Consider the following 23806-nt stretch of genomic DNA (forward strand, 5'->3'; position numbering starts at 1 on the left):
TTTGGCATTGTCTTCAATAATGCCATTTGTACTGAAAAAGTACTGCGTCCGTTCAACATATTGACCCAGTCGTCGGTACCTGCATTGAAAATTCCCAGTTTCTGCCTTTGGAAGAGCAACCTCCTGAGGCCTTTGCAAAGGGGACCAAGTTAGCCATTGGCAGCTCCACAATCCTCATCGCCAGTGTTAGATCCGAGCAGAATGACCACAAGGAAACAAATGTTTGAGGGCAAAACAGAAAGCTTTAATCATGGACACAAATCCTACTCCGCGAGCCGAAGAGTTCTCACGTGCCGGCTCACATCCGAGCTGGGATTTTCTCCTTGTTAAGGGGAAGCCCTGCTCCTTTAGTGGGGAAGTTCATATTTTGCCGAGTTCACCGGGAACCAGATAGCCAATACCCTGTGACCTCTGTGAGGGTTGTAACAGCAGGCCACCCCAGTCACCTGCGCCCTGGGCAGACCACCCCATTCCCCTGCACCCTGGGCAAACCAACCTTGGCCCCTGCACCCCAGGCGCCTACACCCTGGGCGGCCACCCGGCCCCCTGTCTCAGCAAACCCTGGGCTCCTGCACCCTGGACCGGCCACTCTAGGGCGCTTATCCCTGGGTGAGCTACCCGGGCCCCTGCACCCTGAGCGAACCACTTTGGGCCCCTGCTCCCCAGGTGCCTGCACCCTGGGTGGGCCACTCAGGGCCCTGCACCCTGTCCCAGCAAACCCTGGGCTCCTGCACCTGGACCGGCCACCCTGGGATGCTGCTCCCTGGGCGGGCGACCCTGGACGGCCACCCCAGCCTCCTGCACCCGGGCCCTTGCAACCTGAGTGCCTGCACCCTGGGATGCTGCACCCATGCTTATGCTCCACACGAGGCTCCTCCACTTTTTTTTACTCTGACCTATAACCTTCTATTCTGTCCTTGCTCATGCACTTACCGAGCTACCCTTTCTAAACTATTGGCCTCACCCTCATTGCTGCATTTATGCTGCAACAGGACGTTAGAAACTGCTGCTTCCGAACTGTTGCGCATCTACAACCCCATGATAAATATTTTAAACAACAAACCTCCCATCTAAACACCATCCATAAACAATCACTGAGCCGGAAAGGTGATAATCGAGTGCACAACCACACGTGTAACTGGTGCAAACAATTAAAGCTTTAAGAGGTTGTCCAGGGCGGCTGAGTTGATAGGTGGTGGCTGAAGACATTGCCCTTTTAAATTTCCCTCACAGGGGCTAGGGGGCTTAAGCGGCGAATGGAAATATTCAACAGAGAGCATGCGTGAAACTAACAGCGAGCAAAAAAAAAGTTTGTTTCGCGAGTTTGACAGTGATTAAAGCGCAGAAGACTGAAAGTGAGTGGAATAGCTGAGACTGCTGGCTCAATGGAGAAAGCACAGAAAGAATATTTGTTTAAGGTCTTGGTGATTGGAGACCTGGGCGTGGGTAAAACCAGCATCATTAAGCGGTACGTTCATCAGATTTTCTCGCAACATTACCGAGCAACCATCGGGGTGGACTTCGCTCTCAAAGTGTTACATTGGGAAGAAGATACCATCGTTCGGCTCCAACTGTGGGATATAGCAGGTAATGGGGATTAATGTGGTCCAGACACTCAATTGGCTTTTAAAAAATGTTAACTAGTTTAATGGCTATTTCTCTTGATAGATCTTTCTCCCAGTTTTGAGTGTTGCTGCAGGCTAATCCATAATCTAATCATGCCAATTTGTGAACATTGGTTGAATGCTCAGAAAGTTAGCGGTGAGTGAGTAAGACTGGAACTGGCGCCTCTATCTCCCATCCCTGTCTGGTTCAATATAATCTCAATAAACAGTTACTGCAAACTTGCAGCTACCTGCAACATTTCACAAGTCTCCAGTATTCCGGCATCTGTCTGTTTATTTGGGGCGTGTGGGTTTCGGTGGAAGCACTTAACTGGAATTCGATTAGGAATGAGCCAAGTGGGTTATATTTCTCCCCGGGGCGGGGGGGGCGACGACCCTGGATGTTTCGGATTGCTGTCTTCATGCGAATCAGTTTCTAAACTGCTAAGTTTATCCAGCAAGTTCCTAGTTCCAGAACTGCACGAATGGTGGTGGTGGGGTTGAGGAGATGCAAATCCTGAATGGGGAGATCAGGATGGGATGAATTGGTCTGCCTGAGCGGCGTTGAATGATTTGTCCTGAACAGGGCGCCTATATCATTCTGAAACTGTAGGAAGCGAGGACCCGTGACTAGATTCCATGTGGGTAATGGAACTCGTGAGGTCGGAGCATTCCTACTTTAACAAGGCAACCTATTCAGTTTGCTTGTGCTCTCCTCGCTACTGTTTGAACTCTTACAACAGTACGATGTATCTTTTTTTTTGAGGCGGGAAGATGAGTCCCGAGAATTTCGTGCGCTTGGTGGTGACATTGTTGCTTTGAGATGGGGATATATCTCTACTCAATAAGTGAGAGATTCATGTGTTTTCCGTGGATGAATGTTGACTCCTTTCCTGGGCAGGAAGAAATGAATAGAGATCAGAAACAATGCTGCCTACTTACTTTCTCGCTCAGATCCCCAGTCTGGCTCTTCATGGTCCAGTAGCCCAAAGGATTGTGCATTTGACCAAATTAGCATTGTGAATTTCGGCAAATACAAGACGTTGTGGCGTCAGTTCGACTTTTGCAGCTAGTCACAAGTAGAGGTATTGCAGTCTCCCTCACCCCTGCCGCCACCCATGGTCTACTGATTTAATTTAAACATGTTGACGTTATTTCAACTGATTTCCTAAGCAAGTGGTGTTTGGGGTTTCCAAACCGTGCTGAAAATATCCCCTTCACATCAAAAGATGCTCTTAATGAGCAGACAGGATGGCTGCTGTCTTTGAGCTAGTCTGTACACGCGAGGACAGGACTTTAGAATTATTACGGGTGCAACCACAGCTAGTTCAAAATGGCTTGACACATATATATGATTGCATTCAAGAAATCAAGTAATTTTGCATCACAAAATTGGCCTGCGTTTTCATCCTGTATTCCTTGTAACTTGGAGGGGGGGATGGGAGGGAGGTTTTGCTGGGGTGCCTGTGGTTTGGGGGAGGGGCCATTATATAATCTTTATTGTCACAAGTAGGTTTACATTAACACTGCAATGAAGTTACTGTGAAAAGCCCCTCCGGCACGTGTTTGGGTACACAGGGAGAATTCAATGTCCAATTCACATAATAAGCACACCTTTTGGGACTTATGGGAGGAAACCCATGCTGACTCTGCATAGACAAGTGATCCAAGCTGGGAATCGAACCTGGGACCTTGGTGCTGTGAAGCAACCGTACTAACCACTGTGCTACCGTGCTGCCCATTGATGCACAAGATAACACTAGTAAAGGATCCTTTTTAGGTTTAGAGATTTGGAACTGTATATTTACACTCCCCAGTATTGGAATATCTATTCTAGTCTCCTAAAGTCTTGACACTCTCGTAAACACTTCCCCTTTATGTTTAGTCCCAGGAATGCTGGCAGTGTGTTTTTATAAGCCATGTTGGTTGAGGTTTGTGTTTTTGGGGGGAATGATGGTTATTTCGTTGTGTGCTCTGTTGGATGTTGTTGAAAAGTGTTAAAATTATAAATGCCTCAATAAAATTTTCCCAAAAAAAAGTTGTACGTTTAGTCGAGCACCACTGCTTTCCAAATCTTTGCAATTTCATGAGTGCCGCTTAAATGAATATCCTTCTTGTGAATGAACCGCTGAATAATACAACCGTGAGAAGGAAGTTGTGCAACCCATTGCAATTATGCTGGTTCGTATAGTTCCACTTCTCTGTCTGTCTCCCTGCATTTTTTCTCCAAATATGTACACCAGTGCAGCTGGAATGACTATGATTCTTGGAAATTGTGTTGTGAACTGAAAGATCTTCAGGAGCTATGGTAAAATTATATGGCATTATTGCTTCTAATAATTTATCGGCTATTAGATGGTGGAACTTGTTGAATTTTGCAGAAGGGATGAAGAGGTGATTTTAGAACCCTCTATGTAAAAATGCTAATAATTGGCATCTACTGCCTATGGCACTGAGGACCCTGGTTCGATCCTGGCCCGGGTCACTCTCTGTTTGCACATTCTTCCCATGTCTGCGTGGGTTTCACCCCCACAACCCAAAGATGTGCAGGTTTGGGCTAAATTGCCCCTTAATTGGAAAAACAAATAATTGGGTACTCAGAATTTTTTTTTTTTTTTTTAAATTGTCATCTATATAAATTATATCCACTCCAAGTGATTATATCCACTCCCCCCAAGTGACCAATGAGGGCACTAATTGGGTGGAACCCAGGGCTTCTGGAGTTGTGGAACATCCAGGAATCCTTGTGGAAATTTGCATTGTACACTTGGTCATGCACACAAAGAACTCTATATTGAAGGGAAACTTTGTTTCCAGTAGCAAATTAAATCTGTACCATCTAGTGGTAATATTCAACTGTTTATTTTCACATGAGGCTGGTTTTTCACCATTGAAGCAAGTAGCTTGAGTGGAGGAATTTACCAATTTGACTAAAGTGCCTCCGGATTCCATTGAAAATTTCACTCTGGATGGGGACGAAAGGGGTGTGAACAAGTCTTGCCTGTTTCTTTCAGTGGTGGGCTGATTAGAGGGCCTGGCCTCCTGTTCTCCAGTTTCAGCCCAGTTTTATAAAAAGGTTGCTGGCCCCACAAGCCCTCGCCCTCATGCCACCTCCATTACCACTTATTATCCCCTATGGGCAGACCTCCGGAGCCATGTGAACTAAAAGTAATTAATACAGCTCTCTCCACTTAATAGTGGAGAGAACCTGATTTATGAAGATTTTCAAAATCAAACCCTCTGTTCAGTAACCTGTCAGACAGCTAATCCATAGTAGTCTCTTAAAATTGTCAGTAAAAATTGTGAGTCTCCCCCCCCCTTCTCCCCCCCCCTTCTCCCCCCCCCTTCTCCCCCCCCCTTCTCCCCCCCCCTTCTCCCCCCCCCTTCTCCCCCCCCCTTCTCCCCCCCCCTTCTCCCCCCCCCTTCTCCCCCCCCCTTCTCCCCCCCCCTTCTCCCCCCCCCTTCTCCCCCCCCCTTCTCCCCCCCCCTTCTCCCCCCCCCTTCTCCCCCCCCCTTCTCCCCCCCCCTTCTCCCCCCCCCTTCTCCCCCCCCCTTCTCCCCCCCCCTTCTCCCCCCCCCTTCTCCCCCCCCCTTCTCCCCCCCCCTTCTCCCCCCCCCTTCTCCCCCCCCCTTCTCCCCCCCCCTTCTCCCCCCCCCTTCTCCCCCCCCCTTCTCCCCCCCCCTTCTCCCCCCCCCTTCTCCCCCCCCCTTCTCCCCCCCCCTTCTCCCCCCCCCTTCTCCCCCCCCCTTCTCCCCCCCCCTTCTCCCCCCCCCTTCTCCCCCCCCCTTCTCCCCCCCCCTTCTCCCCCCCCCTTCTCCCCCCCCCTTCTCCCCCCCCCTTCTCCCCCCCCCTTCTCCCCCCCCCTTCTCCCCCCCCCTTCTCCCCCCCCCTTCTCCCCCCCCCTTCTCCCCCCCCCTTCTCCCCCCCCCTTCTCCCCCCCCCTTCTCCCCCCCCCTTCTCCCCCCCCCTTCTCCCCCCCCCTTCTCCCCCCCCCTTCTCCCCCCCCCTTCTCCCCCCCCCTTCTCCCCCCCCCTTCTCCCCCCCCCTTCTCCCCCCCCCTTCTCCCCCCCCCTTCTCCCCCCCCCTTCTCCCCCCCCCTTCTCCCCCCCCCCCTTCTCCCCCCCCCCCTTCTCCCCCCCCCCTTCTCCCCCCCCCCTTCTCCCCCCCCCCTTCTCCCCCCCCCCTTCTCCCCCCCCCCTTCTCCCCCCCCCCCTTCTCCCCCCCCCCCTTCTCCCCCCCCCCCTTCTCCCCCCCCCCCTTCTCCCCCCCCCCTTCTCCCCCCCCCCTTCTCCCCCCCCCCTTCTCCCCCCCCCCTTCTCCCCCCCCCCTTCTCCCCCCCCCCTTCTCCCCCCCCTTCTCCCCCCCCCTTCTCCCCCCCCCTTCTCCCCCCCCCCTTCTCCCCCCCCCCTTCTCCCCCCCCCCTTCTCCCCCCCCCCTTCTCCCCCCCCCCTTCTCCCCCCCCCCCTTCTCCCCCCCCCCTTCTCCCCCCCCCTTCTCCCCCCCCCCTTCTCCCCCCCCCCTTCTCCCCCCCCCTTCTCCCCCCCCCCTTCCTCCCCCCCCCCTTCCTCCCCCCCCCCTTCTTCCCCCCCCCTTCTCTCCCCCCCCCCCTTCTCTCCCCCCCCCCCTTCTCTCCCCCCCCCCCTTCTCTCCCCCCCCCCTTCTCTCCCCCCCCCCCTTCTCTTCCCCCCCCCCTTCTCTTCCCCCCCCCCTTCTCTTCTCCCCCCCCCTTCTCTTCTCCCCCCCCCTTCTCTTCTCCCCCCCCCTTCTCTCCCCCCCCCCTTCTCCCCCCCCCCCTTTCCTCCCCCCCCCCCCCCTTTCCTTCCCCCCCCCCCCTTACATCTGTCTGTTTGTGATTCCCACTTTCCAAGGGCCCTTGCCCATGAAAATGGAGCATGATTTCAAATGGTCCTACTGAGTTCTACTTTCCTGTTTGTGATTCTTGCCCTGAGCCCCTTCCCACACTGACCAAAAGGAATCTGCTGAAAACAGGGGATAAGACTTTCCCATCTGGTCCCTGCCCACTATTGTTAAAGGCCTAAAGGCCTCTAGTTGACCTGACCGCTCAAAAGTTTGGCCCGGGATGATGTAGTTACTGACATGAGGTGGAATTGCTTTCCTCAGCTGCTGCACAATATCCCTAAATTGGGCTTTAAATAGGTGGGGCAATAGAAGATGCTTTGTGTTGTGTTTCAACTGCCCTTCGTCAAATCATTTAGCTGGATGTTTGGAGTTTTCCTATGAAAGCTAATGTTTCATTCAACTTTGTTGACTTCCTAAATAGGAATACTGTCATATGTACACAACCAATTCCACTTTGCTGCAGTGATGACATTGTGTAAAATTAAAGAATTGCCAAGGTATTGTTTTTGTGCCATAGGATGTGAATCTTGTGAGTCCTGAATCTCTAGTTTTGAACTGATCAGCATGTCTCACTGCCCAGACTCCCCTACTCTAACACTCCTTTTACCTTGCTCATTCTGATGTGAGTCCCCTTCCCACCATTCATGATCTTTGCCAGTGTAAAGGGAGGTGATGCCCACATCCCTTAAAACACTCCCATTTTAAAATTCCTACCTCCCCTTCTGTTCTAGTATTCTTGACTCTAGTATTGTATACATTCCTTTCCCATCAGTGGCAGCAATGTCTTCAGCTGTTGTCTTGGTCACCCACCTTTACTCGACGTCTAATTTCTTTGCCCCTTTTTCCCTGAATTTGCATCACCCATGTACCTGAAATGCACATTTCCAGCTCCATATCCAGGTGAACAATAATGGGATCACCAAAGAGCCAATGATGCTTGCAGTTGTACTCCAGAGATATCCTAGTTTGGGGCCAAATTCCAACCTTGTCTTGTCTCTGCACTTGGTGCAGTCACCTGCATGTTTGGTAAATCTTGATGTGCAAGGATTATCAACACGAGATACTGTAAATGCAGCAATTATTGGCTATGGCATACTCTCCAAGTGGGAGCTTGCACTTTGTTGCATTAATATCCATTGTGACAATTGTAAGCATTGGACCACAGGAAATGTGCTCTCTCCTCCAGCCTGCTTTTCCAGGCCAATGTATGTCTTGGCATAATTTTCATTTTTGCCTTTCAGTCTTGGAGAAAATATATGTTCTGGACTGATTGGAAATTCACTTAATTTGTATTTCCTAGAGTTAAATCTCCATTTACTGCGCAAGAGTGAGTATTCTACATTTAATGCACCTGAGTGCCTGTGCATGACTTGACTGATTACCTTCTGATTTCAAGCCTGTGATGGCTGAGAATCGGGCTGATTGGGGGTGGGGTGGGGTGGGGGGTGGGGGGGGGGGGGGGGGCAGCGCGCGCTGCGCAAAGGCACCTTGGGGCGGCAGCAGTACCTTGGGGTTTTCCCAACCAGTGGCTGTCGGTTCTGGAGGGGAAGCCTGACAGCATTCTGGTGCACCTTCCCTGCAATTTGAGGTCCCTGGCAGCAGAAGTCCTGCCTGCTTGCTAAGATGAAATAGAGGCCAGATGCTCCCCAAGTGGTAGTGGTAGCTGGTGGCAAAGCACCCACCAAAAGATCCAAGATGATGGGGCCCCCAGACCAAAGGCGAGTTGAGGGTAAGTGTCATGGGAGGGGGTGGGGTAGCATTGAGACACGAGGCAAGGGCAGTGGAATAATATTATAATTACTTAAAATCCCTGAGCTACCATTAGCCCACTGCAGTTTAATGGTATTAATTGGCTCGTGCATGAGTCTAATTGACATCCCACACCCAGGAACTCCAGCCCCCTTGTCCCGTGGAGGTTTTGCTGCTTCAGGGAGTTTGTGGAGCCTACCATTATTAAAAGGGGTTTGGCCTTCCATGTTTCAGCTGCATTCAATCCAACTCCAATTACCTCCAGATAACCAACCATTTGTCCTTCTTACATGGTCAGAAGAAAGAACTTGGGCATGTTTATCACTTCAACATGAACTTGGGGCAATGGTCAAAAATTGGAAATGTGACCAACCTATTTTTGAAAAGGCATTTATATCAACATTAAACATGAACCATCACAACAGCAAGAACAAACCGAAATTTCAACACAAATAAATAACTACCTGAACACCCTGACCTCTATCTTTCCCCCCCGCCCCCCTGCCCCAACCCAATTTTTCTTGAAAAAGTTGAACGGCGTCCATATCCGGGCGAACTTGGAGTTCCTAAAGTTGGAGAAAATCGACAGGTCACTCACCCACATCACTGCTTTGGTGGCCTTGAATCCCCCCTCTCTAGGCAACCAGGGAGGCAACGGCCAAATTGTCTGCCTGTCCCGCCCCCTGAACTCCCAGGTCTTCTGACACACCAAATATCGCCACCTTCATCGCTTCTGGACTCCGAGCCACCTTCACCCTCGGCACCTTGGAATTACATCTGTGAACCCCAGCCAGAATCCCCAACCCCTTCTGCTTCGGATATGCCCAAAACACGTGGACATGGTTTACGGGCTTCTCCGTGCACCACCCACACCACCCCTCAAAAGAACCTACTCATCCTGGCTTCTGTCGTGTGCGCCCTGAGAACTACCTTAATTGTACACTACAAAGATGCATTCGCCCTCCACAACCCGGCCTCTGTTTTTCCCCTTTTTTTTCCCCTCGTCGTCCTCATTTCCTTTGACCTCGCCTTCCCAGTCCATTAACTCATTGTAAATTTCGGACACATTGCCCTCCCCCACACTCCTTTGACCTTGTCCTGTAGTCCCAGGGGCAGCAGATCGGGAAAAGACAACTCCTGTGTCCTCTGTCTCGTACCTGTAAATAACAGAACACATTCCCACTGGGGCAGTTTCCAACCTCAAATGCTGCTGCCTCCATTCCACTCGGCTTTTAGTGGTTGCATTGCCTTGGCTTGGGCCTCCTGGGCTTCCCTCCCCCTCTGCCAGGTGAACTTCTCATTTAAGAAGTCCACCAGCTGCTCCATTGACCCTGGGCAGGCAGGCTTGGCCCTTTACCCTCTATCTTCACCGTGGCGCTCTAAAGAATTTCTTGCTCTCAACAGCTCTTCTTTTTGACCCACTCCTGGTCCATCCACCAGTGGAGTTTAACTTCTCTTGACCACCTCGACACCTTTTTTCCCACCAGAATATCTGCCCAACAAACTGGGGAAGGACCAAAAACAATGCCTCGAGCGGGAGCTGCCAAATGTGAGACCACTCTATGATCGCCACCGGAAGTGTGACCAAACTATTCTATTGACACATTGAAGGAATGTTTGAAATGTTAATGGATGCATTTCAGTGTTACTGTCCTTGAGTCCCCCCCCCCCCCCCCCCCCCCCCCCCCACCACCTAACCAATATAATTAACAATTGTGTAACTTGGCTAAAATTTTTATTGGAAGGTATTGCAGCTAAAGAAAACTTGTTTTATAACCATTCCAAAGGACTTTTCAGCCACTTTTAATGTGGGAAATGAAGCTGCCGATTTGTACAGCAAAACCCCCTCAAACTACTGTGATGATGAACAAATTTATGATAAATTTGTCTTGGCTCTTTTGAAATAGTGCCATGGGATTTCTTGTATGCCGTAAATTGGAAAACATGGACTTTGGTTTGATGTCCCTGATTTTTCAAAGTCTCTTTTGGTGCCAGTACCACCTGCACTCAAAAGGTCTAATCACCATTCAAGTGTAAGCGTGGGAAATGTACAAATTGGACATAGAACCATCATGGCCAAGCTCAATTGTCATCCTACTAACAATACTGAACAATATTTGTGTATCTCTATTCATTTCTAAGTAGCTCTGTAGTTGCTGCCACCTCCCATGTTGTGATTGAACCTTGTACTAATGAGCAACCCCACATGCAAGTTATTCATCAATGCACTGCATTTATTGCTGGGCATGGTTTCTATTGCTCAATTCTATTTATGCTTTTGTCAACATGAGTGACCACTATTTGAGAATTTGTATGACACTTGCATCTAAGCACCAATGCAGGATGCCCTGTTTCCTGTTTGACTTCTCCAGTGCAGGATCATTATTGCGAAGCCCTGCAAACCTGTGTAACAGATGTACAGACTTGTGGTCCAAATGTTGCACCTTATCTAGTGACTAGCTGGTTCCTTTAGGCAAGGAAGAGGATCTTGATCAATGACTAACTTTTTTTGTTTAACGCATGACTACATTCTTAAGCCTATATCATGTCTTAATGCTGGTCCTTGTACTGGCCTTACCCAATAGGTCATGGGTTAAAGTGTATGATTAATTTTAGCAATAACCCATGACCTTTACAGTGCATGTGTATCCCTTGTGACTTTGCAGTGCTCTTGTGGGAACTTCAGAAAGAATGCATGCCAAACAAAATCTTTCAACCATTTGAACTTTAACTGTAACAGAGGAAATTGAATTCAAATATTTGAAACTGTAATCTTGTGAAATGAACTTGCAGGAGACATGTACAGCTTGTAACTAAAGCTACAGATACACACTGGATTAGCAGGAGTAAACCCTTTTGGGGCTGCCTCACTAATCAATTCAATCATGACTGATTGTCTACCTTAAACTCCATTTTCTACTTGTGCCCCATAAATTTCAAACCAATTTCCATTTATAAAAAAAAAAATCATCTCCATCCTGAATGTACTAACAATAGAACATCGACCTCTTGGAAATCAGCTTCTCTGTGTAATCATGCATGCATCTGACCTTTTTCCTGAAGCTATTGCAATATTTGAATAAAAGCCTTACAGCCATCTGTCTTGACTTTACTTTAAGAAAGCTGAAGGATACTGGTATGATCTTCGCTGATACAAGGCAGATCAGAGTGAAATCTGGCTTCGGAGCAGGGGACTGTTCTCTGCTGATGGAACATTTTAGAGTAAAATGTTAAATATTGCAGCACGGTGGCGCAGTGGGTAGCATTGCTGCCTCATGGCACTGAGGTCCCAGGTTCGATCCCAGCTCTGGGTCATTGTCCGTGCGGAATTTGTACATTCTCCCAGTGTTTGTGTGGGTTTTTGCAACCCAAAGGTGTGCAGGGTAGGTGGATTGGCCACGTTAAATTGCCCCTTAATTGGAAAAATGAATTGGGTACTCTAAATTTCTTTTTTAAATAAAAAAAAAATGTAAAAAAATAAAGATTTCAACATTAGTTGGAAGATCTCAAATACAAATGCAAGCCAATACTAGCTTGATACAAATGCTTCTCACTTGGGTCTGGCACAGTTGCAAACCATTTTTCTGTGAACTCTTGAGCATTTTGATTTTCTTCCCTCACTTGTCTTGCAACTCCAGAGCTAACGAGTTCTCTGAACAGGACTTCCAGATCACTTACTGAGTTTCATAATTGATTTATTCAGTTAACTACTGTCCCAGCATCATCCTTTTCCTTATCAGGGAGCTTAAATTCCTGACCTCCCTCTGGAAAACACTGATCTCTCTCTCTCTCTCTCTCTCTGCTCTCCTCTTAATGCGCCCCCCCCCCCCCCCCCCCCCATTGTCATTTTTTTGTGTCCATGTCCCTCAACCACTGTTGCTCGCCAACAGTATCTTTTTTTTAAACTTTGTTTCTCTCCAGACAAACCAGGAGTTTATCCATGCACCAAGGCTCACAAACCAAATGAAACTGAAGCAATTTTACCTTTTTTAATGCACACCGATCCTTGGTGCAATCGTTTTGGGAGGGATAAGGGTTGAGGAAAGACTTAGATGGGCAGGATGTAAAATAAGAGCGAAACCCTCCATTTGGTGAAAGTCGGACAAATCTGAGCATTAGATTCAATTTGCAGGAGATTCATCGTTCTTGCTGCTCTCCCTCCCATGTGGCTGGTGGACTAATGTGCTGAGTAACATGCATCTTCTATGACTCGTGCAGCAATAGAATGTGGTACCCCAGAAAAGCTAGTTCAATGTATTTCCAAATAACATCCCTTTGTTTTTTAAATGCTCTGCCAACACTATAAAAGATCAACAATCCAATATTATTCGCTTATCATTGGGTGGTAGGATGTTTATGCCCATCTTGTAGATTTGGCATAACTGCAGAGTTGAACAGAGGAAAATAAGATTACTGTCGAGATGGACTCGCTTTCTCTCAACTCGCAGCCCAGGTAGGAGTGCAACACGTCAACATGGTTAAATCCCTGCCTGCAGTATTGAAAAGACCAACTGTACAGGTACAGGATCCAATAGTGACAACCTGGAACCCAGCCGACTTCGTTGAAGCTGAGAACCAGTCAGCAAACACAAAAGGAACAACATCCTTATCTAACTTGCACACCAGATTGTCACCAGTGAACATTCCTCAAGCTTCTGAGTCCTCAATGAGCTTGATGCCGGAATTGCCCCAGGCAGTGCAGGTGTGATATATCTGCAGAGTCTGAATTGGGTAGTGTAACGATCTTTGGGAGACTGGCAAATTCTGAGCTGTACTTGGCAGGATGGAATTTGACTCTAATTCTGAGGGCTACCTGGTTTTTCCATCTCCTGCAGTTTGCTTTTCATGGGGAATGAATCATTGTCTTGTCGCTGAGTCAACAGGATTTTTAAATGTCCCAACCGTTCGAACACTGGGTACACTTGTACCAGATTTTCCTTGCTTCTGAGCAGCTTTTCAATGGGTGCACAACCCTTGGTGTGACCTCCTTCATCTCATGGCTTACTGAAATAAGTTGCAGTTCTTTGCAACTATTCAACCTCTGGATAGCATGGCCATTCATTATCCCTTGATGTCCTTCTTTGGAAAATCTTTTTTTCCCCCACATTGCTTGTATTCTTGAACCTTTCCTTGATCCATTTCTTTCAAATCCCTAAGCAAGATACGATCACCTGGTTGATGTACTGTCACACCGAGACAGGTATGATGGGTCGAGCCCAAGGCAGGATCCGCCTCTTTTAGAAGCAGAGCTAGTGAGCAGCAGCGCATGGATAGCTTAGCATAGGCAATAGTACCAGGAGTGGTTTCAGCAAGCCAGCTAGACACCAACAAGAGAACTTAAACCCAGACATTCGACCAAGGAAGGCTTCGCAGCATTCGGACCCTTCAGATACCCATCGGCACGATGGACCCAATCCAACCTCCACGCCTGCTCAAGACTGCTGGTAATATGCATTCCAATTGGAAACTTTTCATACAACAGTTTAAAAATATATCTAGAAGCTAAGGATCTATCCTCAAGCGTCTGATGCCAGGAAGATGGCCTTGCTCTTATCCCTGGCAGGTCCACAAGCATTAGACATATATAATTCCTTTATCTACAAGCTGGAAATTATCATAACATTTGAAACCCACTGTCAATCTGAAGTCAATGAGATATTTGAAAGATTCAAGTTCACCAGGCGTTTACAAAAACCAGGAGAATCTTTTAGCAGTTTTGTAACTTGATTTAAAATTACTAGTTCAATCCTGCAACTTTGAAAACCTCTGACTCCCTCATCAGAGACCAGATAGTCGATGGTATATCTGATGAGGGACTTGGAAAATCCTTATTAAAATGAAAAGACCTAGCCCGAGAAACAGCCATGCAAAAATGCTCTACTTAGGAAAAAAGTAAAGAAGAATATGAGGAGTTTACTTTCCGGGACCACGGCCTTCACCACTAGGTCGAGCCCATCAAAATGGTGGCCCAGGCTTTCCGAAGGCGCTCCTTGAACAGCAATCCCCTGCTTGCGAGCCTGGATGCAGGCCACACGTGCGCAGTTCCCCTGAAGATTTGACACGGAAGAAAGGCCTACTGCACATGTGTGAGCATGGAGGGACAGCATGATGTGTCCCTGCTGCGGACACGCCCACGTAAGAGGGCAATGTCCAGCTTCTGCAATAAAAGTGTGGCTAGTACAACCACTTTGCCTCAGTGCAGAGCTGCACTGCAAATGAAGACAACAAGATAGAAACACATGAACCTCAACGTAAAAAGCATACTCAACGAAGCACAAAAAAAAAACCAATGATGCGATTGAAGCAGAAACGTCCAAATGGCATGTTGAACGTACACCGTAATCTGCTCAGGACAACCTCACTTGCGACAACTCGTTTGTCGTGGATACTATCGAGACATTTGAGGAACATGACGCAACAATCGCCACTCCTCACCCGGTCAATGGCAGTGATTCCAGCAGTGAGTGGACTGCGACTGCAAGTCAAATGACTTTATCCATTAGTCTTCAAGCTTGACACTGGGGGCTCAGCTAACCTCCTCACTAGTAAGGATCTCCATTCGATTCCAGGAGACCATGAAATAATACCCGCTGCAACGGCAATCAGATTGCCTCAAAGGGATCGTGCCATCTCCGGGTGAACAACAAGACGGTACGCAAGCAGCTACGATTCGAGATTGTCGACAACAATAAATCATCACTGTTAGGCGCTCAGGCCTGCAAAGACGTGCGGCTGGTGCAACACATTTTTCCACAGCATGCTACAAAAATACCCCGACTTATTCAAAGGCATGGGCACCCTACCCTGCCAATACAATCATGCTGAAGACAGATGCCAAACCCGTCATTCAGCCGCCCAGGAGGGTTCCAACTCCACTGCGGGATAAGTTGAAGTGGAACTCATGACTGCAGTCACAAGGTGTAATATCGCAAGTCACACAGCCGACTGACTGGATTAGCTCCTTTGTCTGTGTTAAGAAACCTTCTGGAGATCTTCGGATATGCATAGACCCGAAGGACCTGAACCAGAACATTCGCCGGGACACTACCCCCATCCCCAAGAGGGAAGAGATCACATCTGAGATGGCGAATGCTCGTATCTTCACCAAACTCAGTGCCTCGCAGGAATTTTGGCAGATACAGCTCGATAACCTGAGCAGATTACTGTGTACGTTCAACATGCCATTTGGACGTTTCTGCTTCAACTGCATGCCCTTGGCATTATTTCTGCGTCAGATCTTCCACAGGATAATGGAGCAAATGATTGAGGGTGTCAGTCTGTGGATGACCTCATCGTATGGTCCACCACCTGAAGAACACCTCTTGTCGTCTGAAGATGTTTCAGAGGATTCATAAATACGGTTTGAAACTGAGCCAGGTAAAATGCACATTTGCAAAAAGTCTGTAACCTTTTTTGGGTGACACCATATCATCTAAGGGTGTCGCTGCAATATGGACCATGACGCGCCACAACAAGAAGGCGGTGCTATGATATCTGGGCTTCGTCAACTTCCTCGGCAGGTTCATTGTTGCTTAGCACGTGACTCCAGTACAGCAGTAACATGTGGCAATCCAGATGTATATTTGCTCCCATGATGGCAGCTGTTTTTTTTTTTTTTTGATTTGCACTTAAATAATGCCTCCGCAACCATACCACCATTATCCATTGTTTGCAAAATTCATCAATTAGCTCACAAAGATACTTCCTGCCATCTGGAATGCCATTCTGCTAGGCAGTTCTGGCACCAAATCCATTTTCCTCCCATTCCTTGCCTATCCAATCTGCTTTACCAAAGACTGACTATTTTTAATGCAGCAAATAGTGGTGCATTATATTCTCAGCCATGCCCCAGATTACTTTGAAGCTTGTTCTTGCACAGCACCATAATCTGACCCTGGTTTTCTAAACCAGGACAACCAAGGTCTGATGTCATAGAGATGCAAAAGGTAATTTGGCCCTTCGAGCCTGTTCCGCCATTCAGTCGGATCCTGGCTCATCTGCCTCAAAACCATGACATTGCCTTGACACCTAGACATCTATCTATAGTGACTTGGCCTTCACAGCATTCTGTGGTATAGCAAATTCCACAGGATGACCACCCTCTTGAGTGAAGATGTTTCTCCTCAGTCCTAAATGGCCTACCCTGTATCCAGAGGCTGTGACCCCTTGTTCTAGACAACCCCCTCCTACCAGTCAGAGGGAAAAAAAATCCCTGCATCCAATCTTTTCCAGCCCTTTCAAAAGTTCAAATGTTTTGATGAGATCGCCCTAATTCTTAATTGCAATGAATACGCCGAGCCAACCCAATATCTCCTTCATAATGACATTCCTTCCATCTCTGGAATCAGCCTGGTGAACCTTCAATTTTAACCTTTGCACTTTAGTCTTTTGTTTTGGGCAAGGAGACAAACTGCTGGGTGGTTTCACCAAGACTCTTGCAGTTGAAGTAAGGCATCCATCCTTGCTCCTGTCCTCTCATCCTCCTGCATTGAAGGCCAACATGCCATTTGTCCTCCTAACTGCTTGCTGGATCTCCTGTGCTTGCTTGCAGTGACTGATGTCCTTGGACACCCAGGTCCCTTTGTACATCAGCATTTCCCAATTAAAGTAATGCTCTGCCATTCTGTTTTTTTCCTAATGAGTGGATAATTTCACACTTGCTTTGTATTTGTCCACTCACTTGACTTGACTAAATCATCTTGAAGTCTCTCTCTCTCTCTCTCTCTCTCTCTCTCTCTCTATCTAGTTTTAAGTAAACTTGGAAATATTATATTTGTTTCCCTTGTTAAAATTAATAATGTAATTGATCCCTCTGCTACCCCACAGTCGCTTCCTGTCATTCTAAAAACACCTATTTAATAATCCTTATCCTGTCTGCATACCAATTTTCAATCCATGCTGATATATTGCCCCCAAACCCATGGGTAGGACCCGGCTTGGGTCACTGTCTGTATGGAGTCTGCATGTTCTCTGTGTCTGCGTGGGTTTCCTCCCACGAGTCACGAAAGACCTGCTGTTAGGTGAATTGGACTTTCTGAATTCTCCCTCTGTGTACCTGCCGGAGTGTTGAGCCTTCTTGTGACACAATATTTATTATATGTTTTTATTATGTCAAACGTTATTTCCTTTAAATCCTCTGGTTAGGAGAATATCAAGGCCAGTAGACCTATTCACCAAGGCCACTACTATTGTAACTCTTGTGCTTGATCCCAGTCTGTTCTGGTTGTGAGCCTGGTTCCCTTCCACCAGCATTCTAAGGAAATTATTCTGATCAAAGGCCTCACCTGGTGGCCTTTAACCATAATTGTAAATTTGCAATTGGAAAGCAGGAGCAGATCCAAAGGGGGCTTGTACTTGAGCGACTTCAATTCTGCTCTAAATATTTTAATGAAGTAAAGTGATAAAACTGTATTCTCACTTAATAGGTCTTAAAAATATAATTAACCAAGGAGATCCTCAGCGAGTTTGACATTTTATAGATCCACACCCTTCGTGCCAGACTCTGCTCTTGCACAATCTAATACTGAGGAGCAATTACCCAGAGGTTGAACAGTGTACAGTAATATTGTTTTGCATTTTGACGTGCCTGTGATGTTCTGAAAGTGATAATTCCAAACTTAGTACTCCGGTAGGTCATTGTTTTAGCTGGAAGCTGCTGAACGAACTACGAAAATTCCCCTCTTGAAAATAGAAATTGTCACATGACTGATATGAAAACTAGTAAAGCCATCTCCTAACACCAATGAAAACTAGTAAAGCCATCTCCTAACACCAATTCCTACTAAATGTCTACAATGTTTAAAACATTGCTTGGTAGCTGGTAAAACTGTCCATGGGAGTTTTTATTTTTAAGGTTGACCCAAGTCTGGGTTCCATCTGACGAGTGTTTTGTTTTTTATCGGACAAAAATGACAATCTGACAATGGGAGGTTATGGCGATATGCCTGTAAACCATATCATGGATGGATGGTGTGCGACCTCGACCCCAGCAGGTGGTGCATCCACCATGCAGTCTCAAGACCGTGGTCATATGACCAGAGACTCCCATATAAGCAGAGATTCACCTGGCCATCGGCAGATGGATGTAGGAGATAGTAAGGAGATAGTAGTAAGACTTGCAGATGAACAGTCATGATCGGTGCATGATAACTCCCATAACTTTCTCCGTTGCTGATCGCTATCTTACCACGTATGATTCAATAAAGATGCTGGTTTGGACAAGTCTAGATATTTGGTGAATTCCTTTGCACAGTATAGAAGACCAAACACGAGGTTGAGGCTCTTCTAGGGTAGGGGTTTTCAAACTGTGGGTAGTGACCCATGGGAGCATCACAGCATTTCCGATCACTGGAGAAGCACCCAACAGCTTTTAAGATGGTCAGACTTTGTTTCCTCTTTTTTAACAAGCTTTTTTGGGGGGGGGGGGAAATTCTCTGTCCTGCCAGCCTTGTTTTGGCGCAGTGTGCCCCTGCTGCCAGCGGGACTCTGTTCCTGCAGCTGGCCAATGGGATTTCCTACTGTGGCCACCTCCACACCGTCGGGGAAACCTGCACGTGTGCTGCCAGCGAAGCGGAGGATCCCGCAGGGGGAGTGAGTGAGGCCTTCTGGATTATCCAAGCCATTGATAGAGAGGGAGAGAAACCCAGGATCAGCTGCAGCTCCATCGTGTTAGAAAGACTTTTCTCCAGAGGTAAACGGAAGAGAACGGTTACTAAAGTCTTGTTTTGTTGGAGATACCTCCGACCAATGGGTTTATATTTTTAAGGCCCAAGGCCACCTTCGGTTTACTTGTACTTGTGTTGAGAAGAATCCAACCTCAACATATTAGGGGTTATTACTAAAAGGTACAGTCATTGAAGTTAACGCAAATAAGCTTGGCCTAGTCACTTACCATTGGCATCCAATGCAATTTAAGCTGATGGGTGTTATTAGAATGATGTCTGGTCTTCACATTATGGTTTTGCACTGCGTTGAAGGAAAGATAAAGAAGTAGTTTAGTCCCAATACCTGGAATGAAGGCTGTCTTGTTGTCAATAAGTGACATTGGGTGAATGTGTCTTTGGGTGCATTCAGACCTTCCCTCTGAACGGCAATATGGAACAAGAATTTTGTTCAGGTTGTGTGTACAAGCGTTTGTGGTTGCATCAGTCAGTTACGCTATACTTCTGCTTTACTTGCCATATAATGTAATTTTTTAAATTCCAGGATAAATTACTGCTCATGAAGTAAGATTAAGTTATTCTCAGGAATTTCTGTTTCCTCCCTCTGGAGGGAGTTGCCTCCATGTTCTCAATTTCTTTCTTTGTTCGACTTAAACATGGTGAATAATGTTGAATACACCGAGCTATTTCTCTCCTTCAGCACTCTGGAGACAAATAATGGGGGAAAAAAACTAACTCAATAAAGTGCCTCCACGCAATTTTTTTTTTTTTTTTTTTTTTTTTTTTTTTTGGTGGCATTGGGTAGTAGAATTGAGTTTAACTGATCATATTCGGTGACAGCCATAGTTTTAACTCTGGGGTTGGCACTGCTGCTTTTAGTTTACCAGGCTTGCCTCCCTGAAGTAAAATGTATGTAGCTTGCTCAGTGAATGAGGAATGTGCACAGTTAACCTGGGGGCTGTATGTTCTTTCCTGGAGTTGTCTAGGGCAGCCATTTGACTCAATGCAAATATAAAATACTGCAATCAAGTAGACCAGTCTAGATCTCCATCCCATGATCTGAGATACCATGATGGGGACACTGCTGACCAACTGGTCACTGGTGGGACAATCATGTTGCTTCACGTTAGTGATTACTTAAAAGGCAACCAATAGCTTGCAATGAATGGCACTTTCTGTCCTGTAACTTTGAAGGCAACCCAGTTCATTTGAGGTATTTAATGTTCTGAACAATATCCTGTTTGTCTGTTTATGCTCCGACGTAAGCAAATTTGGTGTTATTAGGAACTGAAGTGGATACCAAGGCTTGCGTGACTTGTCCTGGCCACTCCTTGTAATACTGCTGAAACTGGTTGCGCTTGAAGCAAAAGGATTAATTTGCTATCCCATGTACAGATCTAGTTCTCACCTTTTTCACCGGGACAGAGTTGGGAATGGCTGTCTGGAGGAAAGCAAAAGGAATTCCTTAAAATACTTGAACTCTTATTTCCAGGGCAGGAGCGGTTTGGTAACATGACTAGAGTGTACTACCGGGAGGCTGTGGGAGCATTTATAGTCTTTGATGTGTCCAGGGCGTCGACATTCGAAGCTGTTTCAAAATGGAAGAATGATCTCGACAGTAAAGTGAGGCTGCAGAATGGCAACCCAGTGCCTGCAATCCTATTGGCAAATAAATGTGACCAGACAAAAGAAGGACTTGGCAATACTTTGCCCAAATTGGATCAATATTGCAAAGAGAATGGATTTATTGCCTGGTTTGAGACATCAGCAAAGGTAAGAGTTTTTTTTTGTGTTGGGGGATGAGCAAGTTAATAGTGGGTTAAAGCCTGGTCCTTCATCCCTAGGATCAGATTGACATGAGCCAAGTCTAATTTTAAATACTTTGAAATAATTCCAAGCAGTCTCCAGATATGCTAGTTTTGTACCAAAATAGATCTCTAAAATTGGTTACCATGTGACTGGCTAGTGTAGAAGTGCAATACTGTTATCTGGATTACGTTTATTGGTAGGTGGCTTTGAGGCACTGTACATGGGTATTGAATGGAGCTTTGCCTTTCATGGAGTGTTTGAAGAATTGATTTGAGTCTTTCTAAAACCCTTTACTTGGAGCCTTTTTAAAGCCATCCATTGTCTGTTACTGTTCTCCATTTTCATGGCTGATTTTAGTATTTTTGAGATTGTGGACAGAGTGGGAGGCATGAGTGATTTCAGCTTCCCATGAGCTGGGGCAGGGGGTGTTATGGGGGCAGAAAAATGATTTTATACAGAACTGCGGTCAGAAACTCATCCGAAAAAATAAACCTTTTTTTTTTTTTTTTTTTTTTTTTTTTTTTTTTTGGTGTTGAGCCTAAATATTTAAACACAACAATAGTATTCCCTATTTCCCACCCCCCTGAATGCATTGTCATTGATTTTGCTGTGGTACTTACTGACAGAAAATTGCCATCAGTACTCAACAAACTAACAACAATTTTGATTTGCAGAGCAACTCCAAAACCCAGATGTTACTGTATTTTGTTCTTCCAAAAGGAGCACTGTCTGGGTTCCCCCGCAGACCTAGGTGCACAAGAGGAATTCACCAAGGTTCTTGGGCAGCACCTTCCAAACTTGTGACCGAGAAGGGCAGCAGATACTGGGGAGCACAACCACCTGGCTTCCCCTCCCAAGTCACTTACCATCCTGACTTGTAAATGTATCCTTCACTCTTGCTGAAGTCCATACTGGAACTCCCTCAACAGCACTGGGGTGTACCTACACCACATGGAATGCTGCAGTTCAAGGTGGCTCACCAACACTCTTCTGAAGAGCAACTAGGGATGGGCAATAAATACAGGCCTAGACCGTGATGCCCACTATCTACTGTGCAAAGGTTTTTTACCTCATTCTTTGAAACTTGAATATATATCGAAACATAGAAAATGGGAGCAGGTGGAGACCATTGGCCTTTGAGCCAAGGGCCCTCTATTGATCTGACTGCCCATATGGCTCTAGCATGACCCCCTCTGCCCCAAATGCCATATCTAACTACTTCTTGATGTGGAGTACTTCTTACTGTAACTACTTCTTCTTAAATGTTTTGGCCTCAACTGCATTCTGTGGTAGTGAATCTACAGCCGGCCACTCAAGTTGAAGAAATTACTCGCCTCCTCATGGTCTACGCTGTATCCTCGGACAGTGGCCCCTGGTTCTGGACCCCTACCATCAGGAGTATCCTTCCTGCATCTACCCTGTCTAGTTCTGAATTTTATAGCTTTCTGAGATGCTGATTTCCACCCCCTCCATTCTGAAACTCCAGCAAGTACAATCCAAACCAACTCGATTGCCTCTTAGACCTGACACCCCAGAAATTGGTCTGGTAAACCTTCCCTGCACCCTCCAATAAGAGACAAAAACTGCACACTATTTCAGGTTGTGGTAGTCACCGCTGTTGTATTAGATTGTGTGTGTGTATATGGGTATTACGGTAAGGCCCCTGTACTACAGGTACGGGGACAGATCCCTGCCTGCTGGCTCCACCCAGTAGGCGGAGTAAATGTGTGTGCGCTCCAAACAGCAGCCATTTCATAAGCCACACATCTGTGTAATAAAGCCTCGATTACATTCTACTCTCGTCTCGTCGTAATTGATAGTGCATCAATTTATTACACAGATTATTCAGAGATGGACTTCCGCATCAAGCCGGATCGCCTGCAGCTGCATCCTCCAGCAGACAACGCCAAAAAGGACTTCCAACATTGGCTAGCTTGCTTTGAAACATACATCGGGTCTGCGCCAGACCCAATCTCAGAAGCACAGAAGCTCCAGATTCTGTAAACGTGGCTGAGCTCCCCCTCGTCCAGGACGCGCCTACCTACACAGGCCATGGTGCTATGAAGGAGAATTACGCTCAGCAGACCAACAAGATCTACACCAGGCACCTCCTACCCACTCGGCACCAACTTCCCGGTGAGTCTGTGGAAGATTCCTGCTCGCCCTGGTGAGAGACTGTGACTGCCAGGCCGTTTCGACCACGAGTATTCGAACCTGCTAATGAGCGACGCGTTTGTTACGAGCATAGGGTCTGACTACATCCGCCAACGCCTCTTAGAAGGGGCCATGCTTGACCTCGCGGCGACCAAGAAACTAGCGCGCTCGCTCGTGGTCGCCTCGCGCAACGTACAGGCTTTTGCCCCCGACCGCACGACCCCCCCCCCCCCCGGTGCATCGTGGACCCCATCAGTGACCGCCCCTTAGCCAACCGCGCGCCTGCACCACGTGGCACCCAACCAGCCCCGGGGGACCCAACTGCTACTTCTGCGGATAGACAAAACACCCCCGGCAGCGCTGCCTGGTGTGGAGCGCCCTCTGCAAGGCCTGTGGCAACAAGGGACATTTCGCTGCAGTGTGCCAGGCCCGCTCAATCGCCGCTATTGTCCTGGCACCCCCCACATGCAGCCAGTGTGTGCTGCCATCTTCCCCTCCGACCACGTGCAGCCCGTGGGCGCTGCCATCTTGCCTGCCTCCGAACCAATGGGCGCCGCCATCTTGCCTCCCCAGGACCCGTGCAGCCAGAGGGTGCTGCCATCTTGCCTGCCCCAGGAAATGCATGGCCTGCGGGCGCTGCCATCTTGCCCTCCTCGGGACCCCTGCCCATCGGGCCGTTCATTGCCTGCAACCACCGACGACCAGCCGCGTCTCGCCTTGGTCACGAACGACCAGTCTCGACCGCACAACCTCGCGACTGCTTCGACAAAGGTGAAAGTCGACAGGCACGAGATATCCTGCCTTTTGGACTCCAGGAGCACTGAGCATCATACACCCCGATATGGTAAGGCGCTGCTCCCTTGTGGTACACCCTGCTAACCAAAGAATCTCCCTGGCCTCTGGATCCCACTCCGTGGCGATCCGTGGGTACTGCATCGCCACCCTCACCGTCCAGGGCATGGAGTTCA

At 47.6% G+C, this 23806-nt stretch overlaps 1 protein-coding gene across 1 annotated transcript in view; it reads left to right on the plus strand.

The window, feature by feature from the left end:
* The first annotated feature begins 1262 nt into the window (after positions 1-1262).
* Positions 1263-23806, plus strand: part of LOC140421125 (ras-related protein Rab-38-like) — a 29805-nt gene continuing 7261 nt past the window's right edge. The window contains exons 1-2 of the mRNA XM_072505535.1: positions 1263-1587; positions 20368-20648. Of these exons, the coding sequence (XP_072361636.1) occupies positions 1386-1587; positions 20368-20648 (483 nt within the window). The 5' untranslated portion in view covers positions 1263-1385. The remainder of the gene's footprint in view (positions 1588-20367; positions 20649-23806) is intronic.

This window comes from Scyliorhinus torazame, chromosome 5, assembly GCF_047496885.1.
Source record: "Scyliorhinus torazame isolate Kashiwa2021f chromosome 5, sScyTor2.1, whole genome shotgun sequence".
Classification (NCBI taxonomy): Eukaryota; Metazoa; Chordata; class Chondrichthyes; order Carcharhiniformes; family Scyliorhinidae; genus Scyliorhinus; species Scyliorhinus torazame.